Source organism: Ochlerotatus camptorhynchus, unplaced genomic scaffold (assembly GCF_037179485.1).
Source record: "Ochlerotatus camptorhynchus isolate MF236.1 unplaced genomic scaffold, CSIRO-AGI_Acam_v1.1 ptg000422l, whole genome shotgun sequence".
Taxonomy (NCBI): Eukaryota; Metazoa; Arthropoda; class Insecta; order Diptera; family Culicidae; genus Ochlerotatus; species Ochlerotatus camptorhynchus.
Genome location: NW_027040908.1, coordinates 198,341 through 216,114, shown reverse-complemented (window position 1 = coordinate 216,114; position 17,774 = coordinate 198,341). Strand labels below are relative to the sequence as shown.

Genomic DNA, 17,774 nt, shown 5'->3' with positions numbered 1-17,774 from the left:
CTTCGCTGTAACAACAAAGGATAATCATCGAAAGTACTTGCATTTTACTCAGCCACTTTAGAGCAAACTGCAATCACTCTCTCAGACTCGAAATATGCCACGACCAAATTGGCACAACGACGCCCTATACGCTATCTGACCAAAGCGCAGGAAACAACCAATACATGGAATTTAATAAAACAAAACAGGTTCATAATCGCTCCAATCAGTCAGTTAAAAATGAGAAATTTCAATAGGTCTTGTGGCAGCAAAATGTTTATTGCCAAATGTTGTAATTTTATTTGCTGCATTCCTGATAATTTATCAACTTAAAAATAAAAATATTTAGCGGCGCCGGTGCTGTAGTGGCAGCGTGACTGCCTCTCTGCCCAAAAAGCCTGGGTGCAATCTAAGTCGGCGCCGCCGGGATTTTCTGAGGCATAAAATCTCTGATCCACCTTCCTTCGGAAGGGAAGTAAAGCCGTTGGTCCCCGGTCCATGAGTTGATGGGTCGAAGGGTAGAGTCCAGGTGCGGGAGCTGCTTCTCTGGCGTCGGTACCATTGGTACTCAGTACGGAAAACAAGATCGACGGAAAACAAATCAAGGAAAAAAAAAACATAAAAATACACTTGAGTACTACTTTTACTCATATCAATATTTAACAAAATATATTTTCAGGCGTTTGCGCAGATGGAAAAACTATTTTAATAATTAAAAAAGGCAATATAGGGCTCTGTTCGGAAGAGTTCGGTGAAGACGGGATATAAGATTTCTGGCGAGAGTGTCACATTGGATAAAAAAAAACACATTGTGAAATACAGATATCGCTACATGCTTCTGCCGTAACGAATGCTATAGTATGCTTCGTCAACAGCAACAATATTAATGACCATGTTTTTTTTTTTTTTCCTTTGGTTTGTTTTTTCTGTCGATCTTGTTTTGCGTGCTCAGCACCAATGCTACCGACGTGCCAGGAAGGCAGCTCCCACACCTGGACCCTACCTATCGACCCATCAACTCATGAACCGGGGACCAACGGCTTTACTTCCCATCCGAAGGAAGGCGTGATCAGAGATGTTATGCCTCAGAACATCCCGGCGGCGCCGACTGGGATTGAACCCAGGCCTGCTGGGGTGAAAGGTAATCACGCTTACCACTACACCACCGGCGCCGTTAATGACCATGTTGTTAAGGAGGAAACGTTTGAGGCAGCATATTTCCAGGAGAGAGTTGAAGATAAATTAATGGATTTCTTCGAAAATATGTTCCTTAAAAAATAATTCAAAATGAGGTTGAAATTAAAAGCTAGTGCAATGACAAACGGAACACCAAAACTAAAAATAAAGTACACAAACCATAAAGATCAAATATCTAGAATCTGTCACTTGTTTTAATTGGGGTCGTTCCACCATCTGATCGTTAGATTTTTCTTCGTTTTTAAATATTGGGTATTTTATTCTTACTATTACTATTATAAATTGGGATAATGGGTTGCATCATTCGAGTAGTTATGGGAGGGGTTCTATAACATTCCGCAGAATCTCATTCCCCAGAATGCACCATTCCCCAGAAAAGTATGCCATGTATAAGATTGACTATTTTTGTTTATTATAGTCACTCCTGGAATCTTCTTTCGCGTATATAAAAAGAATAGAAAAACTTCTTAATGGATCAAGGCGTTTTCCTTTCTTTGAAAATATAAGAAAAGGAAATAATTAATTCTTTGGATATACGATAAAGAAGGGAATATTCCCTTCTTTTAATATACGAAAGAGAACATAATTAATTCGTTAAATATATGATAAAGAAGGGAATATTCCCTTCTTTGAAAATATAAGAAAACGAAATAATTAATTCTTTGGATAAACGATAAAGAAGGGAATATTCCCTTCTTTTAATATATGAAAGAGAACATGCTTAATTCGTTAAATATATGATAAAGAAGGGAATATTCCCACCCCCGACCCCAGGTGTGAGCAGCCGTCAGAGCCACTCCGAGTCTTGGAGCTCACGACGGTTACATATGGAACAGCATCGCCTCCGTTCCAAGCTACCAGGTGCTTGCACCAGCTCGCCGATCATGAATCAACCGATTTTCCGATCGGTGCGCAAATCGCCAAGGAGGATTTTTACGTCGACGATGCACTTTCCGGTGCAAATTTACTTCCGGAGGCCCTCGAAGCAGCAAGGCAGCTGGAAGGCTTACTGAAGAGAGGAGGGTTTTCGCTGGACATCGCCAAGCTACTAGTGCAACAGGTGTGGAAGCACAAGATTGGCTGGGACGAGCCACTTTATATAGCTTACGCGACACGATACAATAGCGGTGGGTTGAATTCACAAATACCTTGCCAGCACTCGACAAAATCGCCATACCATTTTCCGACGCATCATCATTAGCATGTGTTTATGTTCGAAGCCTGTTCTCCAACAGTTCCACGAAGATGAAGTTGCTGAGTAGCAAGTCCAAAGTTGCTCCGCTACACGACCTTTCAACGCCTCGAAAGGAATTGTGTGCCGCATTGCTACTAACTCAACTCATTCAGAGGATTATCCCAGCCATGCAAATGGAATTCCGTGACGTGGTCCTCTGGTCGGACAGTCAAATCGTCCTGGAGTGGATGAAACGATCAGCCAATCGCCTCAAGATTTTTGTCCGAAACCGAATTCACGAAATCAATACCTCCACTGCAGGATATCGCTGGTGCTACATCCGATCTGGTGATAATCCGGCAGACATCGTGTCCAGAGGTCAGCTACCAAACGATTTGCGCAGAAACAATCTTTGGTGGACCAGACCAAGTTTCCTCACGAAACTCGAGTACGACGAAGAGGAGTTTGTCAATATCCCCGACCGCTTCCCGAAATGACAAGCACCGAAATTGTCACTTCGACTGTGGTGGAACAGTTTCCACTGTTTTCCCGCTTCAGTGACTTCAGGAAGATCGAACGCATCATGGCATCTTCGATTCATCGCCAACATCCGCACCAAGAACAGGTCACAAAGTATCTTCAACCGGTACGTTACTATTTCCGAACTCCGTCGATGGAATTTCAACAGTCAGAGCTAGCTGACGAAATACGTCGTGTCCAAACCAACAAAACGTGCCGCAAGCAAGGAGGCTTGAATCCAGTGTTCGTCGATGGACTGCTTCGAGTTGGTGGTCGCCTGCAACATTCGAATCTAAGAGCCGAGACGAAGAATCCGATTATCCTTCCGAACAGGCATCCACTGACGAAGCAGCTAATCCGCACAATGCACATCGAGCATTTGCACCTTGGGCAAAATGGCTTGATTGCTGCTATGCGCCAGAGGTATTGGTTGCTGAGCGCCCGTTCAACCATCCGGCAAGTGACCCGCAATTGTGTAAGATGTTTCCGCACAAATCCAATTATGTCAACGCAGCTGATGGGCAATCTTCCTCAACCTAGGATAGATCCAGCACCTCCGTTTGCAGTGACAGGTGTCGACTACGCCGGCCCATTTTGGATAAAGATGGGAAATTACCGATCCAGGCTCATCAAGGCTTACGTGGCAGTATTTGTTCAGGTAACAAAAGCAGTGCATCTCGAGGTCGTGTCTGATCTCACATCCGACGCCTTCATAGCTGCGCTACAACGGTTCATCAGCCGAAGATAAATGGTGCAACAGTTGCATTCTGACAACGCCAACAACTTCCGAGGAGCACAATACGAGTTGCACCAGCTATATCTACAGTTCCAGGATCAGCAGTTCGCAGGACATATGCAGTCCTTCTGTCAGCCAAAGGAAATCGAGTTGCATTTCATACCGCCGAACGCACCCGAGTTCGGTGGCTTGTGGGAGACCGCTGTAAAATCGACAAAGAGACATTTGGTCAGAGGGGTTGGCTATTCCAAATTGTCATTTGAAGAGCTAACAACCATACTCACCCAAATCGAAGCAGTTCTCAACTCTAGGCCACTGTTTTCAATTTCCTCCTATCCAGCCGACATAAACGTAATTACGCCAGCTCATTACTTGATTGGTGGACCACTTACAGCCGTTCCGGAACCATCCCTTAAAGACATACAAATTAATCGTCTGAAAAGATGGCAACATCTACAGAAGATGCGTGAGGATTTTTGAAAATCTTGGTCCAGAGATTATTTGTGCAGCCTTCAACCGAGGTCAAAGAATACCAAGACGACATCCAACCTTCGCCCAGGAATGGTAGTTCTATTGGAGGACAAAAATCAACCACCGCTTAACTGGAAGCTAGGCCGCATCATGCAGGTGCCATCGATGTGTCGTCTAACGGAGCTACCTACCGACGACCGATCAACCGGATCGCAGTTTTGCCGATTGATGACTCCAGGTAGAATTTTAAGGACACCGAACGAGAAGGGAGAAGCACTATATACTTCTCTTCAACATGCTGCTGCCTGCTGCTCGCCGTAGCGCACGGCACGCAAGTATATAGCACCAAAAGTAGCCAAATACGATAGGACGACTGCTATAAAAGCGACCCAGCCAGCCAGCGTTTTTTTTAGTATTATTCCGACCACCATCCAAGTTACATCCAGTGAAGTAAGAAAGCAATCTGTAGAGAAATAGTGAACTAGTTAGAATAAAAGTAGTGTTAAGGTTGACTAGTGTGTTGAATCTTTCAATCCGAAAGAAATACAGGCCACTTCCAACCCACCGGAGTTGGCCACGGTAAACGCGCCAACAACTAGAGTGCATCTGTCAAAATGTAAAGATACAAACAAGCCCTGCGACCTGGTTGCAGTTAAGCAATCCTCAATGTTATGCCAATGCCCAGGATGACGAATCGCATGATCGTTTTTGAGTCAATAAGCCAATGTGGCTCCGGACACACAACATGCCTTCTGTTGATAATATTTTTAAATTTCCTAGCGATTTAATGTGCCACATTATGGGTTTGTACCGTTTTTGTTTAAGGTCGATGTCGACCCAATGTTGACAAGAATTGACAGTCTTATTGCGTGCTCAAAAATTCCGTAAATGTTTTCATGCATTATTTTTCGAAATCATATAGTAAAATAAGGTCAGATATTAAAGTAGATGGAATAATTCGGAATGATTCTTAAGGACCACCCACATTAGATCCGTTTGCGTTGCGTTGACGTAAATTTGACAGTTAGACAATAGATTTTGTTCCGTCTCCGCCGAAAGTGAACCAACCAGCCAACCTTGACAATCGCCGCTGACGAACAGCGACAAACAACACTAACCAATCAGCGACGTCCATATCACCATGCGCAGACAGCGCGCTTCTATAAAAGTGGCACCCATTAGGCAAACTCAATTCAGTTACCTTTTGACCGGCCACGAGCAAGCATCAGCAGCAGAAGAAAGCAAACATTTGTAAAGAATAAAAGTAGTTACTAGCGTAGCCGTCGCCGTTTGAATAATTACCCAGCACACATCCCTGGTTCGGAGCAAGCGTTGAACCCCACCCCCAGCTCTTTTCAGAGCTCAAAGAGTTTGATTTAGATCGACGCTTGCCTCCTCCACCAATCATTGCCGATACAGTCCACTGCCGAAAGGGAAAGTGCCTTCCCAGACCGAACAGATTTAGCTGTCACTTTGCCGCAACGCGTCTGATCCGGATCTAATGTGCGTGGGCCTTTACAGTTATGGACGAAGTTTTATATTCTATAAGTCGATAATTCTATCTCCCTTCAATATCGAGCTGTAGTTTTTCGTGAACCACACTTTTTTTTGGAAATTTTAACACCAGATTCTACTTCGGCGAACACAAATCAAGTAGAAATGCTAACTTCTACGTAACCTCATAAAAATAATAGAATTGAGAAATTCTGTATTTTAATCTAATATTAATTCTAAAAATAAATTCAAATTTAAAAACTAAATTCGTACATCAGACAAGCATTTGCGAGTACAGGTTTCAGAGATATTTGTTTGTGCCAAAAAATATGGCTGGAAAAATATTCAGGTTCATCGGTAAAAAGGAAGGGATTTTCAAGCACAAAAACTTCAGCAAAAACACCTAATGCCTAAATATTACAACAATAGCTACTATATTCCTATTCTGGACCAGTGAAGTATATAGACTTACCTGAAAGATTGTGTAAGTTGCGGCAATTCTGACGGTGGGCAACATACTAATTCACCCTTTTCTTTACGTCGTCGTCTTTGGGCTTCTTCAGATTTAGATTTGTCTTCTTTACTATAGTGGTAGAAGTACATATTATACCAATTGAAATATTGAACCTTCAGTTTGTACACTCCTTTTTTATCTGACTTGGTTGGCTTTTCGAATATGGCTATTTCGTCAATTACATTCTCCATGCCAGTTTCACTACTCGAATCCTCATTCAATGCACGATTTAGCTCTGAATGCGAATAAGGCTTGATACACAGCTGTTGTATGATTTCTTTTTTTATACGATCATCTTCAGAGATCATTCCGATTCCCGGGACGTAACGTTCTCCTACTACGATTATCAGTAACTCCAACAACTCATCTACCATGTTTATTACTTGTCTGATACCATCTTCTTCTGGATTTGCAGCATTCGTTGGTTCATAATCATCATTCGTCCATTCGATCAGATTAAACTTATTCAATACATGGATCAAATACTCGTTACTTTCTATCAAAGACGCACCGATTTGAAGAATAACTATATCACGATCCAGCATTTCGAAACGGCACTTTACGTTACGATAGAAGTAAAGTTGATTCAGTAGAGAATATCCATTACGTCGCCACATTCCAGCGTATACTTGGGATATCATGGCTCTGGTACTCAACACTGGCTCTATAATCTGCTCCGGCGTTGGTTTGTCTGCAGAAGATGAGGCTACTGTATCAAACGTTAAATCAAAATTTTCGAAGTGCACGTAGAGTCCAGCTAAGAATCGTGTTAGAGGCAGATGAATGGACACTGGTTTTGAAGATACGTCGTACATCAAACAGGAAGCACTATGATCAGCCAGTTCTCTCACCTCCACTTTTGCTTCAGATACTATAAATTTTATTTCCGTTAGCGCCGCTAGGAGCATACGATACACTTTTACCATAACAACTTTATCTGTACTGCACCATTCCAACACCAGAGTAATCAGATGCGATAATTTAAGATGTAAAGTGAAGGCTGTCTCCCATTCTGGCTCATACTCCATATGCTGACCAATTTGTCTAGTGACGGCATCCATGCCCTGCATACACTTTAATAGACGAATCAATATCTGTACCCCATGTAGAAATCCTGTTCTCAGCTCTTGAGTCCATGCATCTGGTTTAAAGCTCAGTAAATATTTCAGATCAATCAAAATATAGGATGCACGTTTGAAGACATTCATTGTTGACGTATTCTTTGCAAACTGCAAAAGCTTGTTTTTCACATATTTTTCTATAGACTCAGAGTAGAACGTATGCATTAGTTTAAAAAACGCCAATTCATGAGCAATTAGATGATGTGCAATTGTTGGCACAGTAAACAGTTGGACGCTAAGCGATACAATTGAAAATGAGTGATAGTGATCATCTCGTATAAAGTCCTGCATCAGATTAGCATACAGTTTAGTAAACACCACAGCCAGCGATTTTTTGTTTCCATATTCCATAAGCATTCCCGATATCAGCAGTCGATGCCAGCAAGTACGGGCAGATTTCCAAAGCTTGTGATCATTACTCAATATTTGCTTTAGGTTGTATGGTACACCAACTTCTGCAACGATATTGCAGAAGACAAGACGAAAAGTAGAATGTCTAGTCAAAAATGCCTGAAACCTGAAATGATGGAAAAATAACATTTTTATTATGTCTGTATCCGACAAAAGCGGGGGAAAAATTAAAATAGCAGGTAAAAATAATAATTGACGTTTTCAAGGGCCTATTTATCAAAATATCAACCAATTCAGCATACAGGCAATTCAACTGATGCCATCCCGTGGTTGGCTTGATTGCTGTTTTTGTGAACAAATATTCAAACGTCAACACGCAGAGAAATTTTTAATATTTAAAACAACAACCAATATGTTTAAAGATCAACGAATTTTTTTTTATTAAAATGCATTTGCTGGTAAGATTCTGTCACTAACAATTTTGCTCTATATGCCAAAGTCTTCAACAAAAAAAAAATTTGCTTCATTTCAACAACAACTCAAATGTAATACAGTTTACCTTAACGTTATTAACAAGCTATCAAGTATCGTAGCCTGAATAATTGAGCCGTCATTTTGTTAAATTAAAGTGATTCGTTTTTTGTTGAAAAGTGTTGCATTTGCTATAAATATACCTGAAAGTGAAGTTAAAGGACTTCCTGGACGCTACATTGTAAGTATTTAGTTGTGTAGCTTCAAGAGTCAAGTGGACTGTAAAACCGAAAGGCTCAGCGTTTGCAGAAATAAAGAAAAACACATCCGCGCGCGTGAGCTTCTTAACTAAGACTAATTTATTTCCTTTCTCTTTACATTGGATGAAACTTTAGGGAGGCAACAGTGAAGTTAGGTGTGAAGGCATTAGATATGAAAACACGGTAAAAGTTGGATAGTGGGCAAAACCGATAATTGTTCCGTTGTACATCCTCCCGCCCGTTGAAATGCTGCATTTCAAACTTCCGGAATAGTTTCGGGATTAGCCGCATCTTCTTCATCTAGCGGCAACAAGCACACATTCTTCACCGCTCGTTTGATGATCGAATCCTTCGTCTTCATTGTAACCACTCGCACGTGGCCATCCTTGCCCGGATGCAACTCCGTGATACGCGCAAGACTCCACTGAAGTGGAGGTAGATTATCGTCCACGATCAACACTAATGCTCCAATCTTGAACTTGGTGATCTTGAAATCCCGTTGACGCCGTTGAAGCTCCTGGAGATAATCTGTCGACCAAGTCCGCCAATACTTTTGCCTCAAGTCCTGAAGAACCTGCCATCTAGACAACCTGCCAACCTTGACGTTTTCGTACGATGGTTCTGCCAAAGCCTGAAACTCCCGGCCGATCAAAAAATGTGCCGGAGTAATAGCTGTCATATCGTTTGGGTCGTCCGATGATGGAATCAATGGGCGCGAGTTCAACGTTGCTTCAATTTGCGCCAATGTCGTTGACAATTCTTCATATGAAAGTTTGTGATCGGCCAGAATCGGCCGGAGGTGAAATTTGGCGGATTTCACCCCAGCTTCCCATATCCCTCCGAAGTGCGGACTACGGGGAGGTATAAAAGACCAATCGATGTTTCGCTGAACGCAAAATTCATTCAGCCTCTTCTGATGCATTTCCGTTTCGAACAGCTTGGCAAGCTTCGCAAGTTCGTTATTTGCACCAACGAAGTTGGTGCCATTATCTGAGATAATCTTTGACGGTAGACCCCTTCTGCTCACAAAGCGTTGAAGCGCTGCCAAGAACGCATCGGTTGAAAGACTTGAAACTGCTTCCAAATGTATAGCCCGCGTAGCCATACACACAAAGACGCACACGTACCCTTTGGTCATCACACCTTTCCTAACAGAAACCGCAGCCTTCAGTGTGAACGGACCGGCGAAATCCACTCCGACGTTGGCGAATGGATACGTTGCTTGTACTCTGTATTCTGGCAAATCTCCCATCAACTGCGTCGCTCTCTTCGGGTTTGCTCGATAGCAAGGTGTGCACTTATGGATCACGTTTCGAATAACAGTCTTGGCTCTAAGAGGCCAATATTGTTGCCTCACAACAGCAAGCAATGCACGCTGACCAATATGCATGTTGCTCTTATGGAGATATCGGACAATGGCAATCGTCACTGGATGGTTTGCAGGCAGAAGTAACTGATGTTTACTGCCGTAAGGAATCTGAGCGTTTCTAATCCGTCCTCCCACTCGAAGTATGTCATCCTTCTCATCGATGAAAGGGTTCAAGCATTTCAACGGGTACTTGAAGTCCTTTTCCTCCGTCAACGCTCTTATTTCCTTTTCGAAACCTTCCCGTTGAACTAAACGCACAATTAGCAGCACTGCACGTTTCATCTCATCCGCTGTCAACAACCCTTTGGTAAGTTGCCTTCTTCCACTTCTGATGAAATCCGTAAAACGAATAACGTAGGCCATGGCTCGTTGCATAATCGAAAATCGACTGATATTGTCAAATATTTTCAGTCTGATGCAGATAGTCAAGTTGAGAAGAACGATTCCCCGCACTTCCGGGATAATCTCTTCCGGAACCGGAGGAGGAGTGTCGATTTTGAACTTTACCTGCTTCAAGAATTCTGGCCCTGTCCACCAAATTTCTTGACTCTGCAATTGGTTCGGTTGGACACCTCTTGAAATCAGGTCTGCCGGGTTCGATTTCGACGGAATGTATCGCCAATCATATCCGTTCGTCAGCAATTGGATTTCCTTCACCCGGTTTCCAACGAAAATCTTCAGCGTTTCTGGAGATTTCTTGATCCAACAAAGCGTTATCTGGGAGTCGCTCCACAAAACCACGGATGAAAAGTTTATTTCCATGGCATCTATCAACTTCACAGTGAGACGAGATAGCAGAAGAGCTGCCTGTAATTCTCCTCGCGGTGTCGTAACTTCTTTTTGTGTTCCTTTTTTCTTCGGCAAGATTCTCGATTTACTGCATATCAATTTCATTTCAGCTCTACCGTCATTGAACACCGATCGTGTGTAGAGACAAGCCCCGTATGCAAGATCGGATGCGTCGGAAAATCCGTGTAATTCTACAGCAATACAACCTTGCGTCAGCACGTAACGTGGAATCTCCAATCCGTTCAACTTCTGCAAATTGATCCGAAATTCCGTCCAGAGCACCACCAATTCTTGCGGTAGGATGTCGTCCCAATGAAATTCAAGAAGCCACAGCTCTCTCATAATCAGCTTTGCCGCAGTAAGCACTGGTCCAAGGAAACCCAGCGGGTCAAAGATCTTGGAAATCTCGCTCAAAATTACCCGCTTTGTCAGCTGCACCGACGTTGATGACTCCGGAATATGGAAAGTGAATAAATCACTACTTGGGTCCCACACGATTCCAAGAGTTTTCATCAGACAATTGACAGTCGCATCATCAATCGTCACCAATTTTTCACGCCTTTCTTCGGGAACCATTTCCAACAGTTCCTTCGAATTCGAACACACCTTGTGTATGCCGAACCCACCGTCGTGCAGCATGCTGGTAATCTGCCTCAGTAGCTCCATAGCTTCCTCGAGCGTATTCGCACCAGCAAGCATATCATCGATGTAGAAAGATTTTTTCACAGCCGCCGCTGCAAGGGGGAAACGCTCTTCTTCTTCATTAGCAAGTTGCCTCAGTGCCATCGTAGCCAAGAACGGTGAAGATGCAAGCCCATACGTCACTGTCTTCAACGTATAGACTTTCAGAGGTTTATCACGGTTAATTCTCCAAAAAATTCGCAGAAAATCTTCGTCCATCCAAACCTGCCTGTACATTTTCGGGACATCTGCACTCACAGCGTACTGAAACGTTCGAAATTTCAGGTGAATGGAGACCAAATCGTTCTGTACTGTCGGACCAACCATTTGAGTTTGGTTGATAGACACTCCGGAAGACGATTCCGCTGAACCATCAAATACCACCCGCAGTTTAGTTGTGGTACTAGTTGGCTTCAAAACACAATGATGGGGAACGTAGAAAGCTTCAGTCGAATCTTCGGTCGATGAGGGCGTAATTTCAACCATGTGACCCATTTCTTCATATTCGCTCATAAAAGCAACGTATTGCTCTTTCAGGTTCGGATCCTTATCCAGTCTTCGTTCGACAGCCAAAAATCTTTTCCTGGCCATGCTTTCAGAATCGCCCAACTGCTCCTTCGCCTCGTTGAATGGCAGCCGAACGAAAAATCTTCCGTGGTCATCTCGTCGGTATGTCTCGAGAAAATGAGCGACGCAAGCATCTTCTGAAGAATGCTCTCGAACCGTCGTTTCGTCATAGGAATCGAAATGCCAAAAACGTTCAAGTAACTTACCGATATTATCCTCAGTTACCATCGTACATAGCGAACCACCAACGCCCAGTTGGTTAGTTGGAATCAGACCACTCACAATCCAACCAAGGGATGTCTCCTGCACTGCTGGCAAGTTATCAGCCAAGTTTAACTGACCGTGCTTGATCAACTTGAAGAAAAGACCAGATCCAATCAGAACGTCTATCTGACCGGGAACGTTGAATCCGGGATCGGCAAGCTCGATTTTTTCTGGAATCTTCAACTGGGTTACCTCGAAGCGCTGCATCGGAAGCTCGCCCGTAATCTTTTTGACCACCAGGAACTCCAAAAATGGTGACTCATATTCACTTACTTTTGATTTGATTCTTGCGTGTACCTTGAACTGAATGGCCATCTGATTACCACCAATCCCAAGAATCGTGTAGTTAGCTCGCTTCTGTTTCAATCCGAGTTTCGAAACCAATCCTTCCGTGATAAAGTGCTTATGCGAAGCAGAATCTAGCACTGCTCTGCACTGCATAACTTGCTTTCCCGTTCCGCGAATCAAAGCAAGTGCTGTTGCCAGCAGCGTATCTTGATCAGCGTCTACGTTTGAGCAAAGAACTGATCCGTTGTTGACTGGCACCGAAGATGTGCTAGCCGCATTCGCCGTCGAGCTATCTAGCCTAGGAACACCACTTATCTGCTGCGGTGAGGGTTCCACAGACTCAGAATCAGCTGGATGTAGGGACGTATGATGTCGTTTTCCGCACCGTTTACATGAATGTTCTGATTTGCACTTTCCTGTTATATGGCCCCGTTCCAAACAATTGAAACAGGAACCACTCTTCCGAAGGGAAGTGTACCTTTCGCTTAGGCTCACTTTTTTAAACGCATCACACTTCCATATTTCGTGATCACCATTACAGTACGAACACTTTGCACTAGTAGTAACAAGGCTGTGCACTTTCGAATCCATCTTTCCCACAGGACGCACTATCTTCACAACCTCCGATGGAGCCTTGCTACTACGGCTGATCTTCTCATACACTTTACACCTTTCTTTGAGAAACTCCATCGTTGATTTATAATCCGCCAGTTCTTTGTCCTTCTGGTTCAACGCCCACGCTTTCTGGGTATCAATGTCGAATTTCTTGGACAGCACATTCAGCAGCATGATCTCGCCCAATCCGTTGACTGGTAACTGTAGGTTTCTAAGAGCATCGACGTTCTTCGAACATGTGTCGATTAGTTTTCGTAGACCGGTCGTGCTCTCCTTCATCATCGCAGGCAAGTTGAACATTGCATCGATATGCTTGTCAACAATGGCCTGCTTGTTCTCGTAGCGCTCACGCAACGTCGCCCAGGCAGCATCGTAGTCATTGTTGTTTATGATGTCCTGGTCGATCACGCCTGCAGCTGCACCAACCAACGAATTTCGCAAATGGTACAACTTTATCGCCGCTGATTCCGTCGGGTAACGAGCCATTACGTTCTCGAACATATTCTTGAACGCAAACCAATTTTCAAAATTGCCGTCAAAAGTAGGCAATGGAGCCTTCAACGGAGGAACGGAGGGCAAGTTGTTCACGGGTTGCACTACTGCCGGCACCATCATGTTTTTTGCTGCAGCATCAATGCGTTTCGTAATCTGCACAAAAAGTCCACTATACAGCTTTTCAAACTCGATGAATCTCATCTCTTCTCCATAACGCACTTCTTCACTGGGGTTTAGGTCGTATATGCGATTTTGTAGGTCGTTGTACTCAGTGTAAGCACTGTCCAACATTTTCATTTGCAGCTGAAGATAATGCATATCTTCCGCGTTTGGATGCTGCAACGCGATCTGGATGCGACGAACTTTTCTGTCCACTGTATCCTTTTTTTTCACCAGTACAGTCATGTCTTCATTCTTCTTTTTTTGCAGCTCTACTTGCTGCTGACGACGTTTCTGTTCACTCACGGGGATAACAGGCTGTGGTTCGTCTTCCTCTCCACTTTCGTTTTCCCTTTCACTCTCGTTTTCCGAGTTCCTCGGATCATCCTTGTCTTTCTTGGGTGAATGCATGATCGGCGCCATTTTGCTTTCAGCAAATCGTGAAGTTGATGGCGGTCACTCCGAAAATCAATCAAACGAATACGCCGATCCTGTGGCGTTCTTTTCCCGTTCAAAATCTTTTTTCACTTCACGAATTCGCGATTTCCACGCTAGGAAATGCGATCAGTTCAATTTCTTCCGATTAACTACACATCCGGTTCGAAGGACCCAAAAATTGTAGCTTCAAGAGTCAAGTGGACTGTAAAACCGAAAGGCTCAGCGTTTGCAGAAATAAAGAAAAACACATCCGCGCGCGTGAGCTTCTTAACTAAGACTAATTTATTTCCTTTCTCTTTACATTGGATGAAACTTTAGGGAGGCAACAGTGAAGTTAGGTGTGAAGGCATTAGATATGAAAACACGGTAAAAGTTGGATAGTGGGCAAAACCGATAATTGTTCCGTTGTACAAGTTGTTCTTTGTTCCCTAATTTAATTTCAATTTCATTGCATTAATTCTGTAATTCTATTCTATTATATGCGATAATTAGGAAAAGATGTTTCTACCGAGCAAGGAACGCTTGAGATACCTGCATTAGGGTGTTCCAAAATATATTTTTGTCAGGACACCAGGGGGCTTACCCTCCACATGATAACTTAGGGTGTTAAAAACAAACTTTTGTATGACGACAACTCTGGGAAATGTTATTTGGAGGTTACAATTGCGTTTTGTAAAAAAGTACCATTTTCTTAATTTATAAAACAAAAATTAATTATTTTTTTTAAGTTTAATGAAACCTAACACTTGTATAGTATTACAGATTCCCAAGGGCCCAAAGTATAAGAAACTCAATTGTTACCAGTTTGTTTTGCACCAACTTTTGCGTCACATTTTTTTAATTCGTTAAAATGATGATTTTAAGGTATATCATGGCATAATCAAATATTATAAATTAACAATATTGTTCACTACCCTAATTGCCATTTGGGTCATTCCAGCTCAAGTGGGTATAGAATTTAAAAAAGTTGTGGTCGATGTCACCGATTTTACCAAACCTGGCCAAAACGCTTATTTTGGCATTCTGAATAAACGCCTTTTTTCATTTTGCTCTGAAGTGCCTAGAACCTTCTCGGCTACAACTACTGGATTTTCAAGAATTTAAAAAAATTCATCTTTCAGAAGAGATTACTCCACAACCAAATAAGCTATTCGTGATATTAGAACGTCAATTTGAAGGTTTTTTAAACGTAGATTCTTATAGCTGTACTCACATTTTGTTTTTGTTTGTGTAAATACAGTAAACAGACTGATTACCGGCAGGTATCAAAATTGTCAAAAAATGGCCTATTTTCACCATAGCGGGATTTTCAATTTCTTAATATTTTGGGTCTACCACCCTTTGGAAAACTCTTCTACTTGATGTGTTTCCAATAGCAAATGATTTGGACAAATACTTTTTGAGATATGACCAGATGAGTGAGTGGTAGTTTTGAGCTTTTCTGGTGGAAAATCAATGCTATTTAATTTTTTTATTTTTTCTTGAATTTCTTCTCGACGATGACACAATAATATGTTTATGTTATTTTTCACATGTTCTGGGCAGGATTTTTTATGTGAAATCATAACAAGCTCATTTATTTACTTCTGTCCATAATTTTATTCTGGTCCTAAAAGTGAAAAATAACGTTTTGCTCTAGAAGTATGATGGAATCAGATTTTAGTTGTGGATGACATTTTTTTTGTGGATAGTTGTGGATAGTTAGTTGTGGATGACAGCTGCTACTTGAATAATACCCTTTAAATTATTTTGTTACATACAATCTCACGAGCAAGAATGCTTTTTTTATTATAGTTAGAAAGAAAAATAAACGTTAAACCACAGACAAACAGACATAACACTTGCAAGTTGCTCATCGAGCAAACATTTAACGATCAATTTAAAAGTATCGTAGTTGGTAGTAAGGCGGCCTGTGGCGCGCATAGTCAATTCCCTTGCGTTTGACGTTTACACACTACCGCCATCTGTTCAGCATACTACCCACCGCAGTGTATTCAACAGATGGCGGTGTAATGTCTTAGCGACGATGTTTTACAGTGATAAATATTCAATATGTTATGTCTGTTTGTCTGTGGTTAAACCTTTATTTTTCATTTTTTTGAAAACACACTTTTCATTCATGAACGTAACTCTCATGTTCTTCTACGCATTTGACGCTACGCACAGGAAACAGTTGCAGACTTACCTTTATGTCTAAGTATTAGTATAGATTTTCAGGCTTGCACGCATACAAGTGGACGAACCAAACTGATTTTGCGCTATGGTTTTGCTGACGATACATGAAAGGTACGTTAACAGTTAACTCATGCATTGATGTTGGCATCGAAAGCTCTCAATTAATAACTGTGGAAGTACATCTACGTTCTACACTAAGCTGAGAACACGCAATAAGCTAGTATGCGATAAGCAATAAGCTTCAAATGCGTATAATAAAAAAAGCATACTTCCTCGTGAGATTGTATCTAAAAGAAAATGATTACTTAAATAAGGGTATTATTCAAGCAGCAGCTGTCATCCACAACTGAAATTTTATATATGTACCTGCTAATCTATCTGATTTCATCGTACTTCTAAAGCATAACGTTTTGGCTGTATCCCATAGGAACGTGCTTTTAATTTTTAGGACCAGAATTAAATTATGGACAGAAAAAAATAAATGCACTAGTTATGATTTCATATAATGAGAATCCTGCGCAGAACATGTGAAAAATAACATAAAAATATTATTGTACCATCGGCGTGAAGGAACTCAATAATAAAAAAAAATAAATAGCATTGATATTCCACCAGAAAAGCTCAAACTATCACTCACTCATCTGGTCATATCTCAAAAACTATTTGTCGAAATCATTTGCTCTTGGAAACACATCAAGTAGAAGAGTTTTCCAAAGTATGGTGAAAATTTGAGCTCTAAATATTAAGAAATTGAAAATCCCACCCATGGTGAAAATAGGGCACTTTTTCGACAATTTGGATATTTGCCGGTAATCAGCCTGTTTACTTTAATTACTATTGCAAAAATAAAATGTGATTACAACTATAAGAATCTACATTAAAAAACCTTCAAATTGTTGTTCTGAGATCAAAAATAGCTTATTTGGTTGTGGAGTAATCTCTTCTGAAAGTTGATTTTTTTTTTAATCTTGAAAATCCAGGGTTGTAGCCGAGAAGGATCTAGGCACTTCAGAGCAAAATCAAAAAAGGCGTATGTTCAGAATGCCAAAATAAGCGTTTTGGACAAGTTTTGCTCAAATCGGTGACATCGACCACAGGTGGTGTACCCACTTGAGCTGGAATGATCCATGTGCTTCTGAAAAGACGCAACAGTAATACGGTAATACCCTCTCGCGTGAGCAAGGAGACTAAAACCATTGGTGTCATTATTATTTAAGCGTGCAATCAATTCATAAGTTTAGTAAAATAAAAAGTATGGCAGACTGAATTAGCTTTGTCATGCATTTTACACGCATACCCTGATGTCATGACATTATTCTACGTTCAGACCTGTTCAGATAACGTAATATAATATGATATCAAGAAAGCCTATATTACGCGATATCAGCAGGCTTGATGGAGCCTCGCTCGCGAGTTTGAAATGAGCCGAGCGTAGTATTATTCTGAGGAGTAGAATACCTACTACCAAATCATCACAGAACAGATAGGTAACATGGGAATCAGAAATGGAGGCATTTAAATTTCAATTGGTAGTGACACCTAGCGGTGGAGAGAACGCTTTTTACACTCAAAATTTATTTACACTTATACCACCTTTTACCATTTATACCAAACATACCCAAGATTCATATATTGAAAGGTGTGTAC

At 41.7% G+C, this 17,774-nt stretch overlaps 1 protein-coding gene across 2 annotated transcripts in view; it reads right to left on the bottom strand.

The window, feature by feature from the left end:
- Positions 1-17,774, bottom strand: part of Ubr1 (Ubr1 ubiquitin ligase) — a 156,138-nt gene that overhangs the window by 58,689 nt on the left and 79,675 nt on the right. For both annotated transcript variants that reach the window (XM_065233846.1, XM_065233848.1), the window contains one exon: positions 6,043-7,722. In XM_065233846.1, coding sequence (XP_065089918.1) covers positions 6,043-7,722 — 1,680 coding nt within the window. The remainder of the gene's footprint in view (positions 1-6,042; positions 7,723-17,774) is intronic.